Source organism: Neovison vison, chromosome 5, assembly GCF_020171115.1.
Source record: "Neovison vison isolate M4711 chromosome 5, ASM_NN_V1, whole genome shotgun sequence".
NCBI lineage: Eukaryota > Metazoa > Chordata > Mammalia > Carnivora > Mustelidae > Neogale > Neogale vison.
Window position 1 is genome coordinate 24,710,906 of NC_058095.1, and position 25,905 is coordinate 24,736,810.

Below are 25,905 nucleotides of genomic sequence, written 5' to 3' on the forward strand. Positions count from 1 at the left end.
CCCTGACTGGCTCCCGTGCACACTTAAAACAGCCATCCTTGGGGTGCCTGGGTGGCTCAGTGGGTTAAGCCGCTGCCTTCGGCTCAGGTCATGATCTCAGGGTCCTGGGATCGAGTCCCGCATCGGGCTCTCTGCTCAGCAGGAAGCCTGCTTCCTCCTCTCTCTGCCTGCCTCTGTGCCTACTTGTGATCTCTCTCTGTCAAATAAATAAATAAAATCTTTAAACAAAAAAAAAAAAAAACAGCCATCCTTAAAGGCTTTTACTCTGTAGCCATGGACATGAGGTTGCTGTATGCATTTCACTTCATCCACCAGATTGAAACTTCTCCTGGCAGGGACTGGGTCTGGTATCTCTGATCTTCCGGCAGCACTGAGCTTTTTGCAAGCTGTGCTAGAAAGACACAGCGAATCACCCAGAGTTTCACACTATCTAAAATACTTTGATGACCATCATCTCCTCACAACAGCTAGTGAGAGGCTAGACAGATGGGCGTATTTGATGGATGAAGCTCCTGAGATTTAGTGGAATACAAGTGCCTCGCAAGTTACAAGTTACAAAGAGAGAGACAAGGCAGAGATTGTAGGATGCAAATTTCCAATCTAATCAAGTATTAGGTTTATACCCCATCCTGCCTGCCTGCCTGCCTGCCTTACACACCCAGTAGTCAGGTCTTTCTTTTATCTCCAGGCTTCTTGTGCAATGGTCCACCCTCCTCTGTCCCCTCATCTAGTTCAGCATCCTTTTATCCCCCACACAGCTCCCAGAGCATTTCTCATCTCCCTTCCTCCGGTTTAAATGCTGCCAAGACTTTCACTAGTTGCTCTTCCCAGTACCTGTACTCCAGGACAAAGTCCGCTTTTCTTCAAAATTTTCACAAGGCTCCAGGGCCCAGCCCACCTCTGCAGTTCCAGCTTCCCAATTCCCATCAGATCCTGGCAAATGTCAGGAACAGGCCTTAAATGATTCCCAAGCCTCCCTCCTCCCTCCCTGGAGAATGTCAGGTCATTGGCAAGCCCTGGCAAAAATGCCACCTGGGCAGCATTCTCTGACCTCACTTCTCAGTCCCCACCAAAACCCTGACTCCTAAAATAACGAACGACTGTGAAGTGTCCAGGTTGTGCACTTAGCTTGACTCAGCTCTTGTTCTCGCTGTCTGTGTGACCTTGGTCTCAGCTTCCTTCACTGAAAAATGGGAATAATGTGCCAACCTGGAATTAAGGACCCATCTGGTGGGGGCTGTTGAGGCCGCTGGTAGGGAGGAGCACGTTGTAGCTCACAGCAAAGTTTGGTGGCTCCATTTCTGACACGGCATCCCCTTTAACTGCCCTGCACCCCTTCCTCAAGAAGCTAGACGCACCCCAGCTCCACCCTTTCAAGCCTTGTGAGGAGGGTGCCGTGGGTCACACTGACACCGCAGATTAGAGACCGCATGGTCATTTGGCAGATTTGCAATAGGAAACAGAGGGCCATTGGGGGAGGGGACGGTGAGCAATGGCAATCCCAGAACAGTCTCCACCCAAGGTCAGGGCGCCCGCGGGACGTCTAAGAACTGCAAGGACGTCTCTCCGCAGCCCCGCCCCTCAAGGGGACCAGAAGCCTCTCTGTACTCGAAGTCATAGTGCGTTCCCTTTAAGGCGTTCGGGAACGTCACCGCCTTTGGTGGGCGGCCAACGAGCATGGTGCGTTTTGTCCCTCGCGCGCTTCCGTGGGCCGGGCCGGGCGCGAGGGCGGGGCAGGGGAGCGGCGGTGGGGTCAAAGGTTACAGCGCGCACCACGTGGGCCGGTGACTCCGTCCTTCCCGCAGCGGCCGCGGCGCGCAGGGCACTTGGGTTAGTGGCGCGGCGGGCGGCGCGGACAGCCGAGCAGGACGTCCGCTCCCGCCGCCATGGTCATCAAAACGGACGAGTTGCCGGCGGCTGCCCCGGCCGACGGCGCCCGGGAGCCCAGCTCGCAGGCCGGTGGCAAGGGGCGGCCGGGCGCGGCCGGTGAGCGGGGCCGGGGCCAGCGGTCAGCAGGGCGGGGAGGCTGGACCCGGCCGAGTGGGCGGGTGGGTTCGGGGTTTGCAGGAACCGCGCCTTCTCTCCGCGCCGGGCCGGATTGCATCTTATCGGGCCGCCCCCGCCCTGAAGGTCACCTTCACTGTCGCCCCCGGCTGCGGCCTGGGTTTCGCACGTGGGGTCCCGGGTAGACAGCCGTAGGGGGGACACGTGCGCGCGCACGCGGTTTTGGGGTGCGCCGCCGCCGCAGACGGATAGAATCGGTGGCCCCACCCCCTGCGCGCGCGGGCATGGGTAACCCTCCCGGCTGGGGTCGCTGACACTTGCTCAGTCTGGCACCCTTCCCGTCAGGATCTGAAGCGTTGCGTGCCTACAGGACTGCAGCCCTGCGAGTAAAGCTCAACCTGAGACTTCCCAGCCATGGTCTGTAGAGAAGAGTGCGAGCTGGGGGTGGGTGTGTATTGTGAGGGGCCTAGTCTGGTTCATTCCCAGAGGCAGTGCTTTAACCCTAGGTGTTCAGGCTCTGATCTCTTCCATGTTAGGTGTTGGCTTGATCTGCAGACCTAGAGGGTCTGCCTGCGTGTGGGGGTAGAGCCAAACTCCTTGGCAGGAGTAGGTGTTTGTGCCAGAACTTGATCATTAACCCGCCTTATTGCGAAAAGTGGATCAGCTCAGGGTTGCTGTTTTTAAGGCAAAGGTCATCTGTGTGGAGTGGAGCTCCCAGCTCTCCCCCGTGGGGTCTGTGTGGCATTGGCTTTGGGAGTGGCTGCAGCTTTTCTCTGGTGGGGCCTGCTTCATCTGTTTCTCCTGGACTTTTCTCTGTTCCTTACATCACGTCTTAAATTCCAGCCTTAAGGCTGGAAGCCCTTTCCAAGCACCTTGGTTGTCATCTCCAAATCATCCTTCAGGGCCCCAGTCCTGGACTGTGGTCCCTCTCTGCTCTGGTTAGTGATGGGATGCAGAACTACCCCTGTCTTCCACTCCCCCCAGTGCTTCTCAGCCTGGACTTGTCATCTTCATCTCCGTCCCCAGCTGCAGTGGGTCAGGATGGGAACAATATTTAGGAGGCTTTCTGACGGTGTCACAGCAGAGTTACTTTGTGCTGGGGGTAGGTACAATGGCAGCTTTGCTGATTGCCTAGATAAGGCCAGGGTTTGGGCAGAACAACAGATGCTGATGACTCCAGCCTGCCAGGCTTTTTACCCTGATGGGGCTCTGAATCAGTGGGGCAGGCTAGATAAGAGGAGGTTGGGTCTGGCGGATTTCCCTTCTAGCAAAGAGACCTGAAGAGATAAAGTGACTTGTCCAAGGTCACACAGCATTGTAGCTGCGGGGGGGCATTTGGATTTCTAGCTTGTGGCCAGCATGCCAAGGCTTCCCCTACATGTGCCAGAGGAAGCCAGGGCAGGCATGTTGGTTGGGTTTATGTTGAGAACATGGGGACTGAGGAGGGGAGAGTCTGTTGGAGGGTTTCCCTGTGGGCTTGAGTAAAGCCCTGTCTCTGCTGTGTGCTGAGAGGCTCTGTCTGGGGCAATCTGGGTCAGGGGAAGGGCACAGCTGTTCATTTTTGGGAAACTGGGAGCATGGTAGTGCTTGGGGTGGGGATTGGGGGGGGGGGACATTGGCCCCTTATGTCTCTGGGAATTACAGCTATCCTGAATCTATTCAAAGAAGGATCATGCCCTTAATGGTGATCCCTGAGTAGGTTCTCATCTAGGCTCCTGATCCTTAGGACTCAACTCTGGAAGGTTCTCCAGTCCCTTTGAGGAGGTAATCCAGGCCTTTTGGGGTTGGGGGCAAGGGTCAGTTACCTTGTTGGGAATAAAGCTGCTTTTAGGGGTTAAGAGAACAGGCAGGTTTTTCAAGTTCGCAGTGGTGTGTCAAGTTCCTCCTGCCTAGGGGAGGGCTCCTTGGAGTTGAGGCCCAGAGCAGAAAAGGGGGCTGGTAGACTGGGGAGGAGCTTGAGGGCTTAGGGGAGCTCTCTAACAGAATCCTAAAGCTATAAGTGTGGGGAGGTCTGAGTAGACCAGCTTGAAGATCACAAGACTATCTCCAGACCTTGCAGACCTGTCTCTGGCCAGAGGGGACAGGAAGGAGACAGATGCCTATATCACGGGGGTCTTCCATAGGTTGCCTGCCTGGCCCTACCCTTTTCTTTTGAAGCCCTGTGTTCCTGGGAGGGGTGATGTGTCTTTTGGGGCCTTACTTCCTGCTGGAGCCCCACCTGCTGAGGCCTTGACTGGGGCAGGGCTTGGCCCTGGCACAGTTTAGTGAGGGAGGCCATGCCAGGCTGGGGAAGACACACACAGGCCGCTTGGGATATTCTAAATTTCTTTTCTAACTCCTCCTTTCTGCAGCCCATGGGGGCTCTGTGCTCCCAGTCCAGGTGTACGCTTTTATCTCCTCATTCGGATCCAGCCAGTGAAGATTGGGGGTGTGTGTGTACAGTGTGCAATTTGGGCAACCCCTTCCCATTCTGCAGAGGACCACCTTTCCCCTTCTCTAAAGCCCAGATCCTAGGGGTGCCCCCTGGGATATGAGAAGAGGGGGTGCTGGCCCAGGGTTGTAGAGGGTGGGAAGGGTGCTGTGGTTGGAGACAGATCTGCCTACTGGCCTGAAGCCTGAGGCCTGGAGGAGGAAGAGAGTCGTGTACCTGGTGGTTGCTGCCGCCTGGGGAAGTGGCACACCAAGGCATGGATTTGGACACCTGATTGACCTGGCTCTTTCTGGACGTGGCTTGGCCACCCGTTGCCTCTGGGTCCTGGGGCAGTTTGCTTACTGGCCTTGGGGCCTCAGTTTCCTCAGGTGAGATGGGCCTATTGAGCTGATTGAGGGACTTGCTGTGGGATGGGCCGAGCGTGAGCACAGGCTTTCTGGGAACCAGAATGGAGATGGTAGATGCTGCTACTCAGAGGTCATTGCCAGGTGCCTGCCCCACCCCCTTTTCCAGAGGGTTTGGGTGTGTTTGAGAAGAGGGCAGGATAAGAGGAGCTCTGCCTGGGTCTGGCCCTTCTTACCATCTGGTCAGCATGTGTGGACAGGAGCCCCCCCCCCCTTGATGGGGGCTGTGGAGATGCTGAGGGTCTGCATGGGACAGGACTGGAGGGGAGTGGTCCCGGAGGGAGCCTGTTTCCCTGCCCCCACGCTGGTTTGCATGGATGCCAGAGCAGTGCTGGCTGGGCCCTGGCAACAAGTCAGAGGCCCTGGGAAGGTGCCCTGGCGAGGCTGGGCATGTTCCTTCTCCACAGCCGAGCGGCCTTCGGCCTCTTGCTGCCAGCTCTGATTTCTCCCAGAGAGAGACTTGGTTTTCTCCTGGCAGCGCAGGGGCTGCTGGGAAGGGAAGATAGAGCCTGCCAGCTTCTTGGTGGAACTGGAGGCCTGGGGCTCCGGGTGCATTGTCCTCTGGGAGACTGAGGGCCCTTCCCCCTTCCCACCAGAACCAGTGACTGTCAGGAAGAAAAAGAGCTGCCAGGTCACCTGCAGGGGGCAGCAGGAGCCAGAGGCCTCAGCCAGCTACTTGACCCAGGAGGCAGGCAGGGTGCACAGCGTCTGCGACTGGTGGACGGGTAGATGGGGTAGCCGTCTCATGGCTTGGGCCCGGGTCTGTGCCAGCTGTTGCTGGCAGCTGGCTGAAGCCATCCTGCCCACCTGCACTGGGGTTGGGGCTGAAGAGAGGACCCCCTTACTGGGCCCTGCCCCTGCCAGCCAGTCCCCAGGGCCCTCGATCCCGAGGGACGCAGGTACCCCAAATGCTGGGTTCTCCTGCCCCCCTCATGGCTTCACCAGTAGTGACCCCGCTCTTGGTGGGTACAGGGAGGTGGACCTGAGCGCTGGTAGCAGCTCCCCATGGGGTCCTGGAGCCACTGGGGCCTCCTGGCCCACAGCCGTCCTTCTGGCCGACCTTGAGCAGGATGCGAGGCAGGGGGAGTGTGCCCTTCCCAGGGCTGCCCCAGCAGGCCTGGCCCCACTGAAACCCGAAGCCAGCCAGAGCTCCAGCCCTGAGCTGACCAGCTGCATGGGGGCGAGGGTAGTGGCAGAGGCTGGGACAGGGGACTTAGGCAGTGCCGAGCCCGAGCCGGAGATCTGTCTGCCTCGCTGCGGTGGCGGTTCTGAGACTCCAGAGTCCAGGAGAGGGCAGCCTCCAACTGCACCAGGTGGGCTGTGGGGGCGGGGAGCCAACCTCTTGTGGGGAGATCACTTGGCCTTAATCTAGCGGTAGGGAGATCTTCAGGGTTCCTTAGAGGAAGGAAGAGAGACAGAGCCAGCATTCTGGGGCCATGGAGGCCCCTGGGAACCAGTCACATTCCTTTGAAATCTGATAGGGGATTGGGTACCCCCCTGGGGCATAACATGGTGCTGTGGTACCTTCTGGGCAGGCTCCCCAGCCTGGGGAAGAAGGGTGGGAGCTTGTCTTTGACAAGACAAACCCTTGCCTTGTCTTCCCTGCCCTCCTTCCTATCCTTCCTGGCCCAGACTCCGGGAGTGCAGGCTACCTGTCTGGGGTCTGGTTTCTGACTTCTCACTTGTGGGGTCTTAGACCTCAGTGCTGCTGTACCGTATTGGGGGGAGGGGGCCCCTTCCAACAGCAAAGCCTTTTTCAAGGACCCAGTTAAGGGAAGTGCCGCCTCATATCTGCCATTCCTTTTGCTGCTGTTGGAAGCTGACCAAGCACCGCCCTTCTCCCCACCCTCCTGCCTGCTTGGTCATAGAGTCAGCCAAGTTCTCCCTTTGGGGTGGCTGCTCACTTTAGGGGCATGGGGTCACACTGCTGGGGCTGTGGGCTCATTAGAGAGAGGTCCTTGAGTGTCCTTGTTTTCAGGAGTTCCACCTCAGGTTTGGAGAGGTGTGCTGGGACAAGATGGGCATGATAACCAGTCCTTGGAGGTCCATAGTGGATAAGATTGAGGGCAGTGTGACAGCATGGTGGTGTGGGCTCTTGATGGGGAATCTAGGGTCTGCTCTTGACCTTGGACAAGGCTCTGAACTTTTCTGGGTCAGGTGTCCTTATTTGGAGAGAGGTGGAGGGAACTATGTCTTAGCTCCTAGTGCCTGTTTATCACTGAGCTGAAGGGACACAGGGAAGAGGGAGCTGCTTCTCCGCACACCCCCTGGTGTGCTCTTCTGTGCTGGACTTATCTCCTTTTCTGAGGCCCCTGGCTCCACGTTTCTGGTGGGTCTGGGTAAGGCTCACAAAAGTCTGGGGAAAATACCAGTAGGGAAGAGGAGGTGGGGTATGGACTGGGGCTGGCTGAGCTGAGCTGTCTGGACCCCTCAGACAAGCAAGGGGCCAGTTTGGCTGCCAGGCAGACCATGGGCAGAAATCCCCGTGGGCCATATGGCAGGCCTGTGTCTTCCTGGCATGATTGTGAGGCAGTCCTTGCTCCCTGGGGCACGGAGAAAGGGTAGGTTTTGTCACCTGCTTTCTTCTCTTTCCCCACAGCGTGTGAATTGGGTGCTGTTCCCAACTATGGGACTTTTAACTCCACGTTTGCAGTAATTAACTCATTAATTCGGCACTTTTCTGTTAAGTGCAGGAAAGACAGAAGGAAGAAGAGACAGCTGCTAGTGTGAACAGCCTCCCTCAGAATGACGGAACAGTGCTCTGGGGGGTGGTCACCATGTCTCTGGGGGCAATGAGGAGGCAGTGATTCTGTTGTCAGGGCCCATTTGGGCAGGCTTTAGAGAAGGGGATTTAGGGGAGCCTGGGTGGCTCAGGCGGTTAAGTGTCCGAGTCTTGATATCGGCTCAGGTCATGGTCTCAGGGTCATGAGATTCCAGCCCTGTGTCTGGCTCCGAGCACTGAGCATAGAATCTGCTTGAGATTCTCTCTCTCCCTCTCTCCCTCCCCAACTTGTGCTCTAAATAAATAGAGAAGGGGGTTTATTTCACCTGGGCCTTGACAGATGAGTAGGAGTTTGCCCAATGCAGTGGGCAGCATGAGCTGCATAAGAGCACAGAGGTGGAAGGGAAGATGTGGAGCTTGTTCTCAGGCTTCTTAGTACTTGGGTGTATCTGAGACGTTGACTGGGAGAGCTGGCTGGAGTTGAGATGTACTTTGGGTTGGTGCCTCATAGTGTTGGCCTAAGAAACTTGGATCCTGTGAGCAGTGGATTCCAAGCGGTGCTCTTGAAATAGGGAAAATGGCCTGTCTGGGGCCGTGGCTGCAGAGGCTGAATTCCTTGACCATTGGAGATTAGGCTGGGTGACTGGGGGTCGGGGCATTTACAGAGCAGAGGCCACCTTACTGAGGAAGGTGAATTCCATGTGAACAAGATGAGACTCTGATAATGCCAAAGAGATGGCTACATGTTGAAAAGCTTGAGCAAGGCCTAGGTGAGCAGGTTAGCTGCATGGTGGGAGGGCATTTGAAGTCATGGAAGATCAGGAGAGGCTGGGACCTTGGGACACCCTCAGCTTGGGCTGCTGGGGGTGGTGGAGCTAGAGAGCAAGGAACAGGGAACAAGGGATCTGTGGCTATAGGGAAGGGGAGATGAGGGTGAGCAGTGGCGGGTGTTGCAGAAAAGTTACATACAGCGAAGACAGTTGGGTTTGGCCCTTGGACTGAGGACCGGATGGAAAGGGAGGGCACAGGATGTGGAGGGGAGAAAGCAGGGTCTCCAGGTGGCCAGGGTTGAGGGAAGTTGTGTGCCCAGTGTGAGTGGGACTGTGGGGTCTCTGGTAGAGCTGAGTCTCGGGAGGAGATGCAGATGCCAGTCTTTGGCGCACGTGTCCACCCAGGTGGGTAGGCAGGTGGCGCCGCTTGTCTCAGCTCCTTTTCTTGTTACCTGCAGAGCTGCCGTCCGTCATGCTGCTGAATGGGGACTGTCCAGAGAGCCTAAAGAAGGAAGAAAGAGCTGCTGAGCTGCCCCGGGAAAATGGTCTGGATGAGGCTGAGCCGGGAGAGGAGACGACTGGACAGGAAGTCATTGTCATTCAGGACACAGGCTTTTCTGTGAAGATCCTGGCACCCGGGATTGAGCCCTTTTCCTTACAGGTGAGATGGAAGAAGGATGCTGGGGACCAGAGCACAAGCCCGTTAGGAAGGACAAGGCTGGAATGCCATGCCTGGCTGTCACTTGTCCTAGTTTTACACTGTAGGGAAAGTAATATGTTCTCACCAGGGTGTTTTTGACCTTTCCCTTGGTAGGTGTCCCCTCAGGAGATGGTACAGGAGATCCACCAGGTACTCATGGACCGCGAAGACACATGCCACCGCACCTGCTTCTCACTGCACCTGGACGGCAACATGCTAGACCATTTCTCAGAGCTGCGCAGCGTCGAGGGCCTACAGGAGGGTTCGGTGTTACGTGTGGTGGAAGGTTTGTCCAGAAGTCGGGCAGCCTGCCAAGGGAGGGCACATGAAGATGGGGCCAGGTCGCACTCCACCCACCCTGGCTGGTATATCAGTGTCACAGATGAGTGTGTGGAGGCTCAGAACAGTACTGAACTTGTGAAGGCAGGATTAGAGCCCAGATCTGCTCCCCTGGCCTGCACACGTGTACCCTCCAATATTGTAGGTTAAATATCAAAGTCATGGTTTTTTAAAAAAAGAAAAAACAGTGCCAGCTGGGTTTCCTGGGTGGCTCAGTTGGTTAAGCGTCTGTCTTTGGCTTAGGTCGGCTCAGGTCATGATCCCAGAGTCCTGGGATCAAGCGCCAAGTCAGGCTCTCTGCTCGGTGGGGCATCTGCTTCTCCCTCTGCCTGCTGCTCCGTGTGCTTGTGTATATGCACGTGCAGTCTCTCTGTCAGATAGATAAAGTCTTAAAAAACAAACAGTACCAAGGGCTTGAAATTAGCCCAAATTCTATAGAGAGAAAAAGTTAATGGGGCGCCTGGGTGGCTCAGTGGGTTAAGCCTTTCCCTTCGGCTCAGGTCATGATCTCAGCATCCTGGGATCGAGCCCTGCATTGGGCTCCCTGCTCAGCAGGGAGCCTGCTTCTCTCTCTCTCTCTGCCTGCCTCTCTGCTTACTTGTGATCTCATCTGCCAAATAAATAAAAAAATCTTAAAAAAAAAAAAAAAAGTTAAATCTTGGAGCACCTGGGTGGCTCAGTGCGTTAAGCATCTGCCTTCAGCTCAGGGATCAAGTCCACATCAGGCTCCCTGCTCAGCCGGAAGCATGCTTCTCCCTCTGCCCCCTCCTCTGCTTTTTTTCCTCTCTCAAATAAATAAATAAAATCTTTAAAAAAAAAATTAATTACAGTTTAGAATTTAAAAGAAGAAAAAAAGATTAAATTTAAGGAAACTAAAGGTTTCACTGCTCTCAAATAGAGCAGTTGGGCCCCATGTACAGCAGTTGACAGATGTGGCGAGGCTGGTTTGCTTGTAAGATAAAAGTTCCCGTGACCTTGGGTCCCCAGGGGAGACTGAGTTTCCAGCCAGTGTGAGCTTGTTAAAAGCAAATGTGGAAAGTATAATGCAAGTGTGCCCAAACTTAATTGATGATGAAGTCTCCTCCCCCAAAAGAGCCCCCATTAAAATTCACAAAGCAGGGTGCCTGGGTGGCTCAGTGGGTTAAGCCGCTGCCTTCGGCTCGGGTCATGATCTCAGGGTCCTGGGATCGAGTCCCGCATCGGGCTCTCTGCTCAGCAGGGAGCCTGCTTCCCTCTCTCTCTCTCTCTGCCTGCCTCTCCATCTACTTGTGATTTCTCTCTGTCAAATGAATAAATAAAATCTTTAAAAAAAAAAAAAATTCACAAAGCATATATTAGGGGGCAGTGTTGTAGTTACGGGGAAGTCCTCAGGTCATCCCCAAGCAAGGGCTGCCCTAGGCACTGAGGCTGTGGTGTAGGGGCCCCACAGCTCCTTGGGCCTATCCACCTGGGACACCTGTGAAAGGTCAGGAGATTTTTATGGGCTCCCTGAGGCCTTTGTGCTTTGGAGGCTTGTTTTTTGTGCCCTTTGGCAGTAGATTCTTTGCAAACAAGCATCCCTGCCTAACAGAAAGGCAGGGGGTGTTGAGTCCAGCACTCCAGCTTATGTGCTCATAATGGAATTTGTAAGTGGAGGCCAAAAATCAAGACCATCATGGTAGCCCCATGGCCGACTTCTGTGCTGGGGTTGTTGCTGCAGCAGGGGATGTGCCCTGCTTACATGCTATGCTGACCCTCGCCTTCCCACCAGAGCCGTACACAGTCCGTGAGGCCCGCATCCACGTGCGCCACGTCCGAGACCTGCTCAAGAGCCTGGACCCATCTGATGCCTTCAACGGGGTTGACTGCAACTCCTTGTCCTTCCTGAGCGTCTTTACTGACGGCGACCTGGGAGGTGCGGGAGGCACTGGGGCTGGGGGTTGGGCAGAGGGTCCAGGGGCAAATTGGCCAGGGGTCAGTGAAGGGGTTGGGGGCCAGGCCTTGCCACCAGAAGGGGGCAGGGCTGGAGGCATCCATGCTGTGGCCAGTTTGCCCCTGGGTGGCCCTGTGCTGACCGTCAGCCTCGGGTCCCTCAGACAGCGGGAAGCGGAAGAAGGGCTTGGAGATGGACCCCATTGACTGCACGCCCCCTGAGTACATCCTTCCAGGGAGCCGGGAGCGGCCTTTGTGTCCCCTGCAGCCCCAGAACCGTGACTGGAAGGTAGTACTCCCGGAACAGAGCTGGGGAGCAGGCCCTGGGCAGGGCATTGGGGGGACAGCACTGCACCCAGAGGCCTGGCCCCCACTCATGCTTGGCCATTCTTGCAGCCCCTTCAGTGCCTGAAAGTGCTCACCATGAGCGGCTGGAACCCACCCCCTGGGAACCGCAAGATGCACGGGGACCTCATGTATCTATTTGTGATCACAGCCGAGGACCGGCAAGTCAGCATCACGGCGTCCACGAGGGGTTTTTACCTGAATCAGTGAGTCCCTGTGTGAGCCCATATGGGGCTTTGGGCAGCTCTCTGTGTTGCCCTGTGCAGTGACCATCCTCTTCCCACAGGTCTACAGCATATCATTTCAACCCTAAGCCTGCCAGCCCCCGCTTCCTCAGCCATTCCCTGGTGGAGCTGCTCAACCAGATCAGTCCGACCTTCAAAAAAAACTTCGCCGTGCTGCAGAAGAAGAGGTAGCGCCTTGGCCCGGTCGCTGCCCCTTGTCTCATCCCCCATGAAGGGGCAGGGCCAGCCTGCCGGCCTGAGCTTCAGCATGGCTGTCCTCAGAAACCCTACGCCCTCAGCCCCTGGGACCCCAGAGCCTCCCTTAGGGAGCAGTGATACCCCAACACAGCAGTCCCAGAAGAGCTCCTCATTTATTTCTTCCACTAGACTGGGGATGGGGCAGGATCTCTGGGCCAGGAGGCATGAGAGCTGGGGGAGCTTCAGAAAAGGTCACTGGGCCTGGGCTCTGAGCTTGGCCGTCTTCCCCATCATCCCCCCTCTTGGTGCCACAGGGTCCAGCGCCACCCCTTCGAGAGGATTGCCACCCCATTCCAGGTGTACAGTTGGACGGCCCCCCAGGCTGAGCACGCCATGGACTGTGTGCGTGCAGAGGATGCCTACACCTCCAGGCTGGGCTATGAGGAGCACATTCCTGGACAGGTGCCTGCAGCCTGGCCCCGCCCTCCCTGGGCCCCTCTCTCCCCCTCCTTGGGTGGGTGACAGGCTGGGTTCTGTGCCCCTCTGCTTGTGTCTTGTTCTCTTGGGAGCTTCTGAGACTGTCCACAGGCAGGTAGAGGAAGGGGCTGTCCAGAGCGGGTCCTGGGGCCTGGGCTGAGTCCGCATCTCCCTCCCTTGTCCCTTTGCAGACCCGGGACTGGAACGAGGAACTGCAGACGACGAGGGAATTGCCCCGCAAGAACCTGCCTGAGCGGCTGCTTCGAGAAAGAGCTATATTCAAGGTGCCTACAGCTCCCTCTGCCCGACTGGCTGCCTCAGGCCAGCCTGGCACCCACCAAGAGGGCTGGTCAGGGTACCCTGCAGGGCACTGGCTGACTTCTCCTCTCCGGGCAGACTGTCTCAGCTCTGTTCTGTGACCTCTTCGAGACTTGGAGTCCATGGGCTGAGCAGAGGGTAGGGGGACCTCCTCCACTGTGGGCTGTGTGACAGGTTTCTTCTGGCTTCCCACCCTCCGCTCTGCCGCTGGGACCTTTTACTCCCTAGAGATGATAATGGTAAACATGAGATCTCACTGTGTTGAGTACAAACTTTGCCAGGGGCCGTGTCTGGTGTTTTATGGGCATTGTCTCCTGTCATCTTTGGGACACCTTGTAAAGATCACTGTTTGCTTTTTTTTTTTTTTTCCCCCAAAGAGTTTATTTATTTGACAGAGATCACAAGTAGGCAGAGAGGCAGGCAGAGAGAGAGGGGAAAACAGGCTCCCTACTAAGCAGAGGGCCCAGTATGGGGCTCCATCCCAGGACCCTGGGATCATGACCTGAGCCAAAGGCAGAGGCTTTAACCCACTGAGCCCCCAGGCGCCCCAAGATCACTGTTACATAGATAGCGGACACAGGTCTGAGCATTGACCTGGCCAAGTTCACCTGACACATAATGGGTGGATCTGAGACCTGCTCCTGTCCTTCCCCTCCTTGTGAATCCCTAAACTCTGCCGTCTCTCTGAGCATAAATTACTTTTTCTCAGAAGAGGGTTTCTTCCCTTTTTACAAGTGGGAGGAGGCTGAGGTTAGACCTCCATGACCCCCAGGGCTGTCCACCTGCCCCCATGTCTGGGGGAGCTTGACCAGGTGGGCTGAAACCTGCGGCTCTTGGGGGTGGGGCCTCTCTCACCCTCCTGGTCTTGGTCCCTCTCAGGTGCACAGCGACTTCACAGCTGCGGCCACGAGGGGTGCCATGGCAGTCATTGATGGCAATGTGATGGCCATCAACCCCAGCGAGGAGACCAAGATGCAGATGTTCATCTGGAACAACATCTTCTTTAGCCTGGGCTTTGATGTACGTGATCACTACAAGGACTTCGGTGGGGACGTGGCGGCGTATGTGGCACCCACCAATGACCTGAACGGGGTGCGCACTTACAATGCAGTGGACGTGGAGGGGCTGTACACCCTGGGCACGGTGGTGGTAGACTACCGTGGCTACCGCGTTACGGCCCAGTCCATCATCCCGGGCATCCTGGAGCGGGACCAGGAGCAGAGTGTCATCTACGGCTCCATTGACTTTGGCAAGACAGTGATGTCACACCCTCGCTACCTGGAGTTGCTGGAACGCACCAGCCGGCCTCTCAAGATCCTGAGGCACCGGGTGCTCAACGACCGGGATGAGGAGGTGGAGCTCTGCTCCTCTGTGGAGTGCAAGGGCATCATCGGCAATGACGGTCGCCACTACATCCTCGACTTGCTGCGCACTTTCCCCCCTGACCTCAACTTCCTGCCCGTGCCGGGCGAGGGGCTGCCCGAGGAGTGCACCCGTGCCGGCTTCCCCCGCGCCCACCGGCACAAGCTGTGCTGCCTGCGCCAAGAGCTCGTGGATGCCTTTGTGGAGCACAGGTAAGGGCCCAGGCTTTGGAGGGCGCCCTGCCAGGAGGCAGTGCTGGGGCCTTATCCTTGCTGGGAGAGGCTTTGGCCATTGTCATTACACCCCCGGCGTCTCCCGGGTGACCTCCGGCTCTGCAGCAAGGGTATCCTGGAGCTTTATGTTGGTGGAGAAGCAACAGTCAGAGCAGGGGCTCCCCGTGGAGGTGGCGCTCTAAATCCAAGGGGGCATAGGGAAATCTGCTAGAGGTGTTCTGTTTTGTTTTGAAGATTTTATATTTATTCATTTGAGAGAGTGACCGAGAGCACAGTAGTGAGGAGGGGCTGAGAGAGGGGGAGCCCGACGCGGGGATGCGGGGCTCCATCCCAGGACCCCGGGATCATGACCTGAGCCGAAGGCAGATGGTTAACCAACTGAGCCACTCAACCACCCCTGCTAAAGTGTTTTAAATGTTCCAGTGCCAGGAGGTGTCACCGCTGCTGGCATTCAGTGCTTAGGAGTCAGCCACATCAAATGTCCCACACCACAGACCAGTCTCCTCAAAATGCCAGGGAGGTTGCTGTCTCCCTTGAAGCCTGGCATTCACGGAGCCCCGGCCCCTGGCCCCTGCCCCACTCACACTCCGTCTGCCGCCTTCCGGTTGGGAAGAGCTCAGTTTTTGCAGTGACCTGTGGTGGCTGGTTGGAGTTGCTGGGGTGCGGTGCGACCCCATGCTCATACGGGCCAGGAGTCTGGGGCATGTCGCAGGTCGCTGCAGCCAGCAGGAAGCTGCTGGCCAGTGAGGCTTGCTCTCCCATGTCTTGCTCTGCTTGCCCTGCTGTGCCCTAGGTACCTCCTGTTCATGAAGCTGGCTGCCCTACAGCTCATGCAGCAGAAGGCCGGCAGGATGGAGAGCTCTAGCACGCTGGAGAACGGGGACTCCCTGTCCTCGGAGTCAAAGCCTGAAGATCCCCCGGGACCTGAGGCCGGAAGTGAGGAGGAAGGGGGTGGCGCTAGTGGCCTGGCCAAGGTGAAGGAGCTGGCAGAGACCATCGCCTCAGATGACGGGACAGGTGGGGCCGCTGTGGATGTCGGGAGGGCCAAGCCTGCATCTGTCTTGGCAGTTTTCTCTGTGTGGATCTGGGGCGAGGCTCGGGGGCGCGAGGCACCTCCCACCGCTGGGGGAGGGGCGCTGCCTCCCAGCTGGCCGTGTCTTCACAGCAGACCCTCGGAGCCGGGAGGTGATCCGCAATGCCTGCAAGGCAGTTGGCTCCATTAGCAGCACAGCCTTTGACGTTCGCTTCAATCCTGATATCTTCTCACCAGGCAAGCTCTGCATTAGGCTGGGCAGAATCCTATGGGGGTCATCATGGGGTCCTGGGTGCTGGTGGGTGTTGCTCTCTGTCTCCCCCAGCTGCCTCCTTTCTGCCTGGCTCAGGCCTCTGTTCTCCATCCCCCAGGGGTTCGCTTCCCAGAGTCCTGCCAGGAGGAAGTTCGGGACCAGAAGCAGCTGCTGAAAGACGCCGCTGCCTTCCTGCTGTCCTGCCAGATCCCCGGCTTGGTGAGGGAGGTGCCACTGGTGTGAGGGGCTGCACGGGGCCTGCTGTGAAAGGCCCTGGTGCCTCATCCATCCACTTCTGTAAACTTGTAGAACCTTTACAGGAGTAACTTCCTTAGACCTGCTGGTCTATGAGGCAGATGGGGTAGAGTGCATTTGTCATCATCATAGAGATGGGGCCACTGACCAGAGAGGCCAAGGGAGGCATCAGGCACAGAGTCTGCTCTGTTGTGCCTTCCAGAGCAGCTGGCATCTGGGGGTCTGATCCTCTGAGCCCATGTGTGACAGGACAAGCGGGCACCTGTAAAAAAGGTGGGGAGGATCCTGTCCTCTGAGCCTCAACACGCTTTGTATGTAGGCTCTTTGGATGATGGGGCACTTGTTTCCTAGTAAGATAGCCCTGTGGTTGGGTGGCACACTTCTCTCAGATCTTTGAGCCAAGTGTTCCGTGCCCTGGCCCCCTGCCTGATCTCTCTGAGGCTTGGCACAAACTTCCAAGACTTGGCAGTGCTGGGGACCCCAAGTGGTCACCTCTGCTCTGTCCTGTGTGCCCAGAGGGGAGCCCTCATTCTTTTGGGCTCTGTCAGTGGGGCTCTCTCATCCCTGCTTCCCTCTTGGGTGGGCCTGGTTGTCACAGGGTGACTGCTGTCTCCCATTTTCCTGTTGCTTGTGCAGAAGACTGGGGGACACATTTCTCATGTCTTGACTGCTGATTTGTCTTCTTCACTCTTCCCAACTGTGAGCTCAAGTCTCAGTCCCCTCCTTCCCTCAGGACCTCAGGATAGCATGAGCTCCCCTGCCAGGAAGACCCGGGGCGGGCTTAGGTGGAGGGCCCGGGCTGGGGGAGCCTGACGTGCTGCTGCCTGCAGGTGAAGGACTGCATCGAGCACGCGGTGCTGCCCATGGACGGGGCCACGCTAGCTGAGGTGATGCGCCAGCGGGGCATTAACATGCGCTACCTGGGCAAGGTGCTTGACCTGGTTGTGCGGAGCCCGGCCCGAGAGCAGCTGGACCACATCTATGTGCGTGACGCCCGGGCTGCTGGGCTGTGCCATGGGGGAAGGGGGCACGCTTCGGGGCTGGGTGGAGGTCTGGGCCTGACCCAGACTCCCTTCTCTGAACCCTTGCAGAAAATCGGCATCGGAGAGCTCATCACCCGCTCCGCTAAGCACATCTTCAAGACGTACTTACAGGTAATGCCAGTACCCTTACCCCCACCATGGCGGGGCAGGGTGGTGGGAGGGCCCATATGACTTGAGTCCCAAATTCCCTTGCAGGGAGTGGAGCTCTCGGGCCTCTCGGCTGCCATCAGCCACTTTCTCAACTGCTTCCTGAGCTCCTACCCCAACCCTGTGGCCCATCTGCCTGCTGACGAGCTCATCTCCAAGAAGAGGAACAGGAGGAGGAGAAACCGGCCTCCAGGGGCTGCAGATAACACGGCCTGGGCTGTCATGACACCCCAGGAGCTCTGGAAGAATATCTGCCAGGAGGCCAAGAACTACTTTGACTTCAGCCTTGAGTGGTGAGTGAGCAGCGCGGGTGGGGGCGGGGCCTCAGTCTCTGGTTGCAGGGTGTGAACTGGGAGAGGAGGAAGGGAGCAGTGGAGGGCTGCCTGCTCAGGGAGTGGGGATGAGGGTTGTTGGTGTGGGTCCTGGCTGGTGAGTACTGGATACTCAGGTGGGGAGAAGAGGGGGCTAAGAGGGGCTGGGCTGCATGGGCCCACATGCCGCCTCTCCCTCAGCGAGACCGTGGACCAGGCTGTGGAGACCTATGGCCTGCAGAAGATCACGCTGCTGCGGGAAATCTCCCTGAAAACTGGAATCCAGGTGGGGTGGCTCAGGGCCCCGCCCCTGCCCGCCCTCCCTCCTGTGGCGTCTACGGGACCATCAGGGTGGGGGGGGCTGAGTGGCTTTCTGGAGACCTGGGGTGGTAGGTTGGGAGGTGCCACGTGAGCATGGGGTTGAGGCCACCCGTGGGTGTTGGGCTGTGTCCCCCAGATCCTGCTGAAGGAGTACAGCTTTGACAGCCGCCACAAACCCGCATTCACCGAGGAGGACGTGCTCAATATCTTCCCCGTGGTCAAGCATGTCAACCCAAAGGCCTCAGACGCCTTCCACTTCTTCCAGAGTGGGCAGGCCAAAGTACAGCAGGGTGCGTGACCAGGTGTGGCCGGGGGGAGGGGGGTCCCCTGGCCCGGCCCTGACCTTGCCACCCTTGGGGGTGCCCTGCAGGCTTCCTGAAGGAGGGCTGTGAGCTCATCAATGAGGCCCTGAACCTGTTTAACAACGTGTACGGAGCCATGCACGTGGAGATCTGTGCCTGCTTGCGCCTCCTTGCTCGTCTCCACTACATTATGGGCGACTACGCCGAGGTGGGCCTGGAGCACCCTCTGGGCTGTGTCAGCGGAGGCCTTGGAGCCTAGCCTGGCACTGGGGGCTGGCGAGCGAGGGAGCCGGGGCTATGTTCTCACCCCATTTTGCAGGAAGCGGAGGTCCAGGCCTGGGGAACTGTGCCCCATCTGTGAGGCCAAGGGTGCTGCTCTCCTTGGGAGCCCCTCCAGGAGGAGCAGAGACCAGGGGACCCTGGGGAGTGACTTGTTTGGCCTGGGCTTGCTTCCCCTGCTCTGCAGCTCCATAGTTAGGTTGTCGGGAGAGCCTCCATGCTTGTGGACGGAGTTGGGGGTGACGACGGGGCCTCCCTTCCTAAGGAGAGTGGGAAGGATGGCTTCTTGGTCACAGGGCCTGGGACCTTGTGAGAGCTGCGTGGGGTGTCTCTAAGCGTTCCTGGGCCTGCTGGGCTTCACCTGCCTTGTTGGCCCAGGGCTTTAAGAGGCTCCTTCCTGGGGCAGGTGCCCTGTAGGCCTCCACGCCTCAATCCTAGAGTCTGTCTGTTGTTTGTGTGTGCCTCTTTTTATTACTGCTTTATCTTTAGCCTCATTTTTGATTTGTATAGATGTTTGCACAGATCTTGTTAAGGGGCAAAAGGCTCAGGACAAGCTATTTTAAAAGGCCTCAAAGTGGGGCATGACCTTCTGTGCTCAGAACTGAGTTTTGAACACCTCTCTGCTGAGGAGGCTGAGCCACCCGGGGGCCAGGCAGACTCCCATGTGGGGAGCTCCCCACCCTGGGATGACGATTCCCCACTTCTCCCAGGCCCTGAGTAACCAACAGAAGGCTGTGCTGATGAGCGAGCGTGTGATGGGCATTGAGCACCCCAACACCATCCAGGAATATGTGAGCAGCTGGTGGGGGCGGTTGGGGTGGGGGGGCATCCGTGAGCCCCGGGCCTGACACGGCTGCCCCCACAGATGCACCTGGCCCTGTACTGCTTTGCCAGCAGCCAGCTGTCCACGGCCCTGAGCCTGCTGTACCGTGCCCGCTACCTCACCCTGCTCGTGTTCGGGGAGGACCACCCTGAGATGGCGCTGCTGGATGTGAGTGCCGGTAGGGATGGGAGGCCAGTTAGGCGCGAGCCTCAGTCCTGGGGCAGTGAGACTGAGCTGGGCCCTCCCGCTGCCCTCAGAACAACATCGGGCTGGTGCTGCACGGAGTAATGGAGTATGACTTGTCGCTGCGCTTCCTGGAGAATGCGCTGGCTGTCAGCACCAAGTACCACGGGCCCAAGTCCCTCAAGGTGGCCCTCAGGTGAGGCTGTGCTGGGTTAGGGGCAGAGGGGGAGGGTAGTGGGTATGTGCCTAGGGCCACAGTGACGAGGTCCCGGTTGGGGGGCACTCGGAGGGAGGGTGGACGGGAGCCAGCGTCCTGTCTTCCGGCTGGCTCCTAAGGAAATTTTATCTCAGCCTGGTCTCTCCCCCAAGCCCTGGGCCAGCTTGCTCCCCTTGGGGGGGATTCCAGAGCGGAATCTAGCCGAGTCCATGTGCGCCCGCCACGCCCCCGCCCACTCGTGTCCCTTCTGTGCTGTGCCCGCGTCCTTGCAGCCACCACCTGGTCGCCCGGGTCTACGAGAGCAAAGCCGAGTTCCGGTCGGCCCTGCAGCACGAGAAGGAAGGCTACACCATCTACAAGACCCAGGTGGGCTGCGGTGGGGGCTGAGATGGCAGCGGGAGGGCGGGGGCCGTGTGGGGTGGCTATGGGCTCGCTGACGGCCTCTTGCCTCTTGGTCTGCCCCATAGCTGGGCGAGGACCACGAGAAGACCAAGGAGAGCTCCGAGTACCTCAAGTGCCTGACCCAGCAGGCCGTGGCCCTGCAGCGCACCATGAACGAGATCTACCGCAACGGCTCCAGCGCCAACATCCCGCCTCTCAAGGTGGGTGTCCCCTCGTCCCCGACCCCCGACCCCCCGCACCACTCGGGGCTCATCTTCCCTGCCACCCCACAGTTCACAGCCCCCAGCATGGCCAGCGTCCTGGAACAGCTCAACGTCATCAACGGCATCCTCTTCATTCCTCTCAGGTGAGTCCTGCACGCTCCTGCGGGGAAGCTGGCTTTTGTGTTGCGCTGTTCCAAATAAATCATCCACTGTCAGGGCTCGAGTTTGAGAAGGATAGCCTGTGGTGGATTGTTCAGGGAATATTCTGCCTAGTTGAGGGAGTACATGGGTTTTTTTTTTCCTGTTTTCCCATTTTTTTATTTGCAACAGTCCTAGCAGAGCAGGGACAGAGCTGTATTTCCCCCCCACACTTGCTGTGTGTCAGCAATCTCCCCTTGCGCATGCACAAAGAGTGGCCTCCCGCTGTCTTCGTGGGCTCATGCCCCATGGCCAGACCCCCGGGCTCCGCTGAGCCCCGGAGGCCCAGACGGCCCTGCCCGCTGCTGGGGGCCGAGGTGTGTCAGCCAGGCCTCCGGCACCACGGCCTACCTGCTGTGTGCCTGTCCCTGCCCGTCTCGCGCCCTGTGTGCCAGCTGCTGTGGGAGAGGACCCGAGGGGCCACGTGTTTGAGCTGGAGGTGAAGGCTGAGCAGGAGCCAGGCCTTCACGGGAGGCAGTGGCCAGCATCTGGCGCGCTTAATTGTTTTAGCACTTAGAAGCCTTCTGACTTTGCGGAGAGAAGTGCTTGTTCTACACGTGTTTTGCCAAAGAAAGGAGACTGACTTTGTGCCGGGCTTAGGTTTAAGCAGGACCAGTAAGGGTCCAGGCCTGCTCTGACACCTGCCCTTTATCCCTGTCCTTTTACTCAGCCAAAAAGACTTGGAGAATCTGAAAGCTGAGGTGGCGCGGCGGCAGCAGCTCCAGGAGGCCAGCAGAAACAGGGAGAAGGCTGAGGAACCCATGGTCACCGAGCCTGAGCCAGCAGGGGCCCCAGAGGATTCAGCCTCCCAGCCCCAGGCTGCCAAGGACCCTTCTTCCCCGAGCTTGCAGGGGTAGAAAGGGACAGACAGATGGACTCTCAGTCAGCTGCCCCGTTACCCAGTGATCTGGACTCCAGGAGAAGGGGGCATGCCCTACAGGTCGGGAGAGGAAACGAGTCCCTCTTCCTCCATGTTTCCAACCCCAACCCTACCCCCGAGCATCCTCCTGGGACCCTGGCCTGGCCTTCCTGCCCCCCTGCCCCAGAGGTGTTTTTGCACTGGTTCAATGAATACACGATCCAGAGGCCTCATTGAAGACACATGAATGGAGTGTGTGGGCATCAGTTCCCTGTTGGGGGGCAGGTGCCCTCTTGGGGCCCCCCATCCTCAAGCAGGTGTGTGCGAGTGTGTCCATGCCCGTGAGTGTCTCGATCCGTCCTTCCTAACTTGTACATAGCCCCACGTTGGTTTCGAGTGGGTGACGTGAAGATGAGATTTCTCAGGTCATTTGTATGTTTGACATTATGGCTGCTGCTTTTGCTGCCACTGCCCCTGGGCCCGACTTGGCTTAAAGTCCAGGTTTGAAGCCAAATAGAGGGGAGCTTTCCTGTGGTCTAGGATGGGGACTCAGAGCTCTGACAGGACTGGAGGGTGGGGGTGCACTTTAGCTTCATGGCAAGGTGAGAGCAGGGGCTTTCCTAGTTGTGACTGGGCCTGGCCTTGCTGTGCTCAGACTCAGGGGGAAGGGTGGGCAGTGGTGGTTCCCTAGACAGACACCCTGTTCCCAGCCCTGGCCTGTCTGCCCTTGGGCCCCAGCAGGAGGCAATGCCTCCCCACTCCCTGTGTCCCAGCTGGGGCTAACCCTAGGGGCTGAATGTATCCTCCCCCTTTTAACTTGAGCGGTCTAATGCACAGTGGGGCTGGGGTAGGCGTGGGGGGACTAGGGGGGATCAGGGCTGAGCTGTGGATCCTGACGGAGAATTGACTAGATACAGGAGTGATTGCCACTTGTTGGTAGAGCCTAGCTCCCTACCTGGTTCTTGTCATACAAGCACCTCCTACAGAGAGGAGAGGAGCTTGGGGTCGGGGTGGGGGGTGACCGTGGAAGGTGGTGGGTCCCTTGAGCCCCAGCTACTCCCTCTCCTGCCCACCTGTGCCGCTTCTCTGTGCCTGCTGTTGGAGCCCTGATGGGTCCAGGGGAGATGGCCACCCTGGGGAGCTTGAGGGAGCTGTTCCCAGGCTGCGGCCTCTGCCTGGAGGCTTTGTGGGGAGCTGCTTCTGGATATGGTCTGTCCATATACCTTGTTTCAAAGGCAGTGGGTGTGAGCTAGCAAGCGAAGCCTCCCCACCGCTGAGCAAGAACTTTTTCTTGTTTTTAAACCATCACGTCTTCATTTCACATTGGAATAAAGTGAGTTTTTGAAACCTGCTGCCCTGGACTCTCCTGTGTGTTCTGTACCAGTCTCATTCAACTGGGAAGGCTATTGCCAAAAATATTACTGGTGAAAGAGTTTATAAAGCAAATAAATGTGTGTAAATTAGGTCAAATTAAAGGTTACTCCTAAAATGTATTTTAAGGGGGTAGTGTCACAGGCACCCAACTAGGGTTTACCATACTGCCAGTCACTAGACCCATGAGAAGAACACAACAGATAAAGGTCACCTGTTGGTCACAGAAGGGAGACTGAGACTCCTTAATAGAGCTTCATGTGGTATAGGTTTGAATGAAGATCAGTTGGAGTGAGGGGTTCTGAGGGGTGGGGGCCCAGGTCCTGGGCTTGCTGGCACTAACAGGTTGCTGACCACCTGATTTGGGTCATCTGCCATTGTTCCTTTGAGTCAGGAGAACTGGGCAGCAACCCCCAGAAGACCAGGAGTGCTGGAATGGCGGGCTGTCAAGTTTGCCCTTCCTAGGGTAAATTTTAGGTGACTTGGCTCTTATGGAGATCTAGTGAGATAGGGGAAGGGGTAATGACCTAGGTGAGCTTGAAGGGCAGAGCCTGTGAAGTGGGAGGGTGCCTGTGGGGGCCTGTCTCTAAACTGGCAGTTACTACTTGGCCATCTTGAGCAGGTAGGTCTCAGCAATATGCATACTTGAATACCTTTTTGAGTACTTAGAGAGGTTTTTTTGGGTCCTTAGCAAATTCTCTGAAAGAAAAAAAAAAACCACACTCCAACACAGATATTTCTTACTTTTTCTGAGCCTACTGGAAAGAAGATGTTCTTGACCTTGGAAGTTTTCTCTTTTAAATATTTTACTCATTTGTTAGAGTACAAGCAGGGGAGGGAGAAGCAGACTCCCCACTAAGCACAGAGCCCAGTGTGGGGCTCTATCCCAGCACCCTGGGATCATGACCTGAGCCAAAGGCAGACGCTTACCTGACTGAGCCACCCAGGCGTCCCTGGATTTCTTTTTAACAGGCATGTTAACTTTTATACTTGAGAATCTTTTTGAAAAGCTAATAGAGCCAAATTAAGTTTTTAAGATTATATCATGGGGGAGTGGGGGAAATTGTATCAACTGTCTCCACTCCTACTCTTGAAACGCCCATTGTGAAATGGGTGTTGAGAGGACTGTTGGACCCCAGGAGGAACCTGTACTCTGAGGCAGAGAAACAGGTATCCTGCTGTGGCCCAAACACTTCCACTGCCAGAGCCCAAGCTATCAAATCCAGGGACACAAGTGGCTCAGGTGGTTGAGCCTCTGCCTTGGGCTCAGGTCATGATCCCAGTACACTGGGATTGAGTTTGCACTGGGTTCCCCACTCAGCAGGCAGTCTGCTGCTTCTCACTCTCCCTTTGGCCCTCCCACCCGCTTGTGCTCACTCTTTCTCTCAAATAAATGTTGGGTTTTTTTTAAAGTTTTTATTATTTATTTGACAGAGAGAGATCACAAATAGGCAGAGATGCAGGCAGAGAGAGAGAGAGGAGGAAGCAGGCTCCCTGCTGAGCAGAGAGCCTGATGCGGGACTCGATCCCAGGACCCTGAGATCATGACCTGAGCCGAAGGCAGCGGCTTAACCCACTGAGCCACCTAGGCGCCCTCTCTCAAATAAATCTTTAAAAACCCAGCAAGGCATGCATATCAGGACACCTACAGAGGATAGGTGGCTCTCCTCAAATGCAAACTGAAATACCCCTATTGGGCAAATCCATTGATTTGGATGGACCACGTAGGACCCAGTATCCTGAGAACAAACATTTCAAATACAATGATTTAGGAGCTTTCCTAAATTCCAATTGTAGGCAACATAATAATCCTCGACCCGTTTGCCCTGTTCCCAATGGTCATCTCCCAGGGAGTTAGCAGTGTGGTACAATGTGATAGTGGGCCTCAGGGATGGGAAGGGGGTCATTCCTACTTTGCTAAAGGTTAAAACACAAAGTGGCCAGAAGGTCCTCCTTACACTTAGCTAACAATATGCTTAATGTAGGCATAAACAGGCAAGGGAAAGAGCATGTACATTTGGGTTTGGGTTCCAGATCACCTTCTAGATTGGCGTCATACCCTTGGCACAAGACCTCACCTCATGAGCCTGCGTTCTTATCCATAAAAATTACTAACATCCACCAGCAAGGAGTGTTATGGATAAATGTGTGTGGAGAATAAGGATGTTGGCACCTAAAAAGTGTTCAAAGTGTTAGGTATTTTCTCTCCCCTAGTCCCTCCACCTCCACTTTTATTTTAAAAAATCTTAAGTAAACTACACCCAGCATGGGGCTTGAACTCACAACCCCGAGATCAAGAACCACATTCTCCTGAGTCAAGCACCCTCCACTTTTACTAAGAGAGCCGGTGATCAAGCGGGTATGATGACCATACAGAATATTCACACGGGTTCTATATACCAAAGTGACGGTGGTAAAGAGGACTGATCTGAGCTCCAACCCTGGCTCTGGGGCCCTGGGACCAGTGACTTCTGTCCACATGTCTTCTTCAGTGAGAAGCTAGTTGAATTAATTAGGATCAGTGGTTTTTAAGCTTGAGCCTAAACTAGAATCATATGGATGGCTTGTTAAAATTGATTTTTTCATAGATGTTTTAGAACAGTAGGTTCTAAAAGAGCTTGCATTTCTGAGTTCCCAAGTGCTGCTGCTGCTGCTGCTGCTGGCCTGCTGGGAATAACATTTTTTTTTCTTCCTTTTGGAAGATTTTATTTATCTGACAGAGATCACAAGTAGGTAGAGAGGCAGGCAGAGAGAGAGTTGGGAAGCAGGCTCCCCACTGAGCAGACAGCCCAACGCGGTTCTTGATCCCAGGACCCTGAGATCATGACCCAAGCCAGCCAAAGGCAGAGGCTCAACCCACTGAGCCACCCAGGCACCCCTGGGAATCACTTACTTGTAGAATTCTGGTAGACCTCTCAGCATGCAAGTCAAGTTTCACCAAAGCCCAAACAGGGACAGAGCTGCCACATCTACCGTTTCCCTGCCAAGTCTTCCATTTTCCTATCCCTCGTCCTATGTTAGGGACACCCAATGAATGTTGGAAAAAAGCTTGAAGTGATATATATACCAGGGAGTGTGTTCTGAATAGCGAACTGCATTTCAGGATCGTGATGCCAAAGCTAGAACTCTCTACCGCTAAGGAAAGTAGTCAGGCTTACCATCTGCGTCTCAAGCTAGGGGAAAAGAGGAGCCCTGCAGGAAAATGGAAAAGCTGCAAAACTCAGATGACTAGAATTTCACGCAAATTACTTTGGTGTTCTTTGAGGA

The 25,905-nt window shown here is 56.5% G+C and overlaps 1 protein-coding gene across 4 annotated transcripts; it reads left to right on the forward strand.

Moving 5' to 3' along the window:
• The first annotated feature begins 1,779 nt into the window (after positions 1 to 1,779).
• On the forward strand, positions 1,780 to 22,619 carry CLUH (clustered mitochondria homolog). Of its 4 annotated transcripts, none has more exons than XM_044248143.1 (26): positions 1,780 to 1,830; positions 8,790 to 8,992; positions 9,146 to 9,317; positions 11,121 to 11,264; positions 11,446 to 11,570; positions 11,678 to 11,832; positions 11,913 to 12,038; positions 12,363 to 12,510; positions 12,717 to 12,809; positions 13,723 to 14,417; positions 15,232 to 15,455; positions 15,604 to 15,708; positions 15,843 to 15,943; positions 16,810 to 16,962; positions 17,071 to 17,133; positions 17,218 to 17,462; positions 17,682 to 17,766; positions 17,938 to 18,091; positions 18,172 to 18,311; positions 19,093 to 19,173; positions 19,248 to 19,373; positions 19,463 to 19,584; positions 19,878 to 19,971; positions 20,073 to 20,207; positions 20,280 to 20,353; positions 21,079 to 22,619. In XM_044248143.1, exons 2-26 carry the CDS (start codon positions 8,804 to 8,806, stop codon positions 21,263 to 21,265), a joined length of 3,936 nt encoding a protein of 1,311 aa, XP_044104078.1. In that variant the 5' UTR covers positions 1,780 to 1,830; positions 8,790 to 8,803; the 3' UTR covers positions 21,266 to 22,619. The 4 variants fall into 4 exon arrangements, with proteins under 4 accessions (XP_044104078.1, XP_044104076.1, XP_044104075.1 ...); XM_044248141.1 differs by lacking the exon at positions 1,780 to 1,830 and adding an exon at positions 1,856 to 1,986 and having other exon boundaries at positions 15,607 to 15,708; XM_044248140.1 differs by lacking the exon at positions 1,780 to 1,830 and adding an exon at positions 1,857 to 1,986.
• Positions 22,620 to 25,905: the final 3,286 nt, after the last annotated feature.

Excerpts from the sequence above, each read along its gene's own strand:
- CLUH (XM_044248140.1), top strand. The coding sequence starts at position 1,887 with ATGGTCATCAAAACGGACGAGTTGCCGGCGGCTGCCCCGGCCGACGGC. Across the intron at positions 19,374-19,462 it reads CTGAGATGGCGCTGCTGGAT|AACAACATCGGGCTGGTGCT; the intron begins GTGAGTGCCGGT and ends CGCTGCCCTCAG. Across the intron at positions 19,585-19,877 it reads TCCCTCAAGGTGGCCCTCAG|CCACCACCTGGTCGCCCGGG; the intron begins GTGAGGCTGTGC and ends GCGTCCTTGCAG.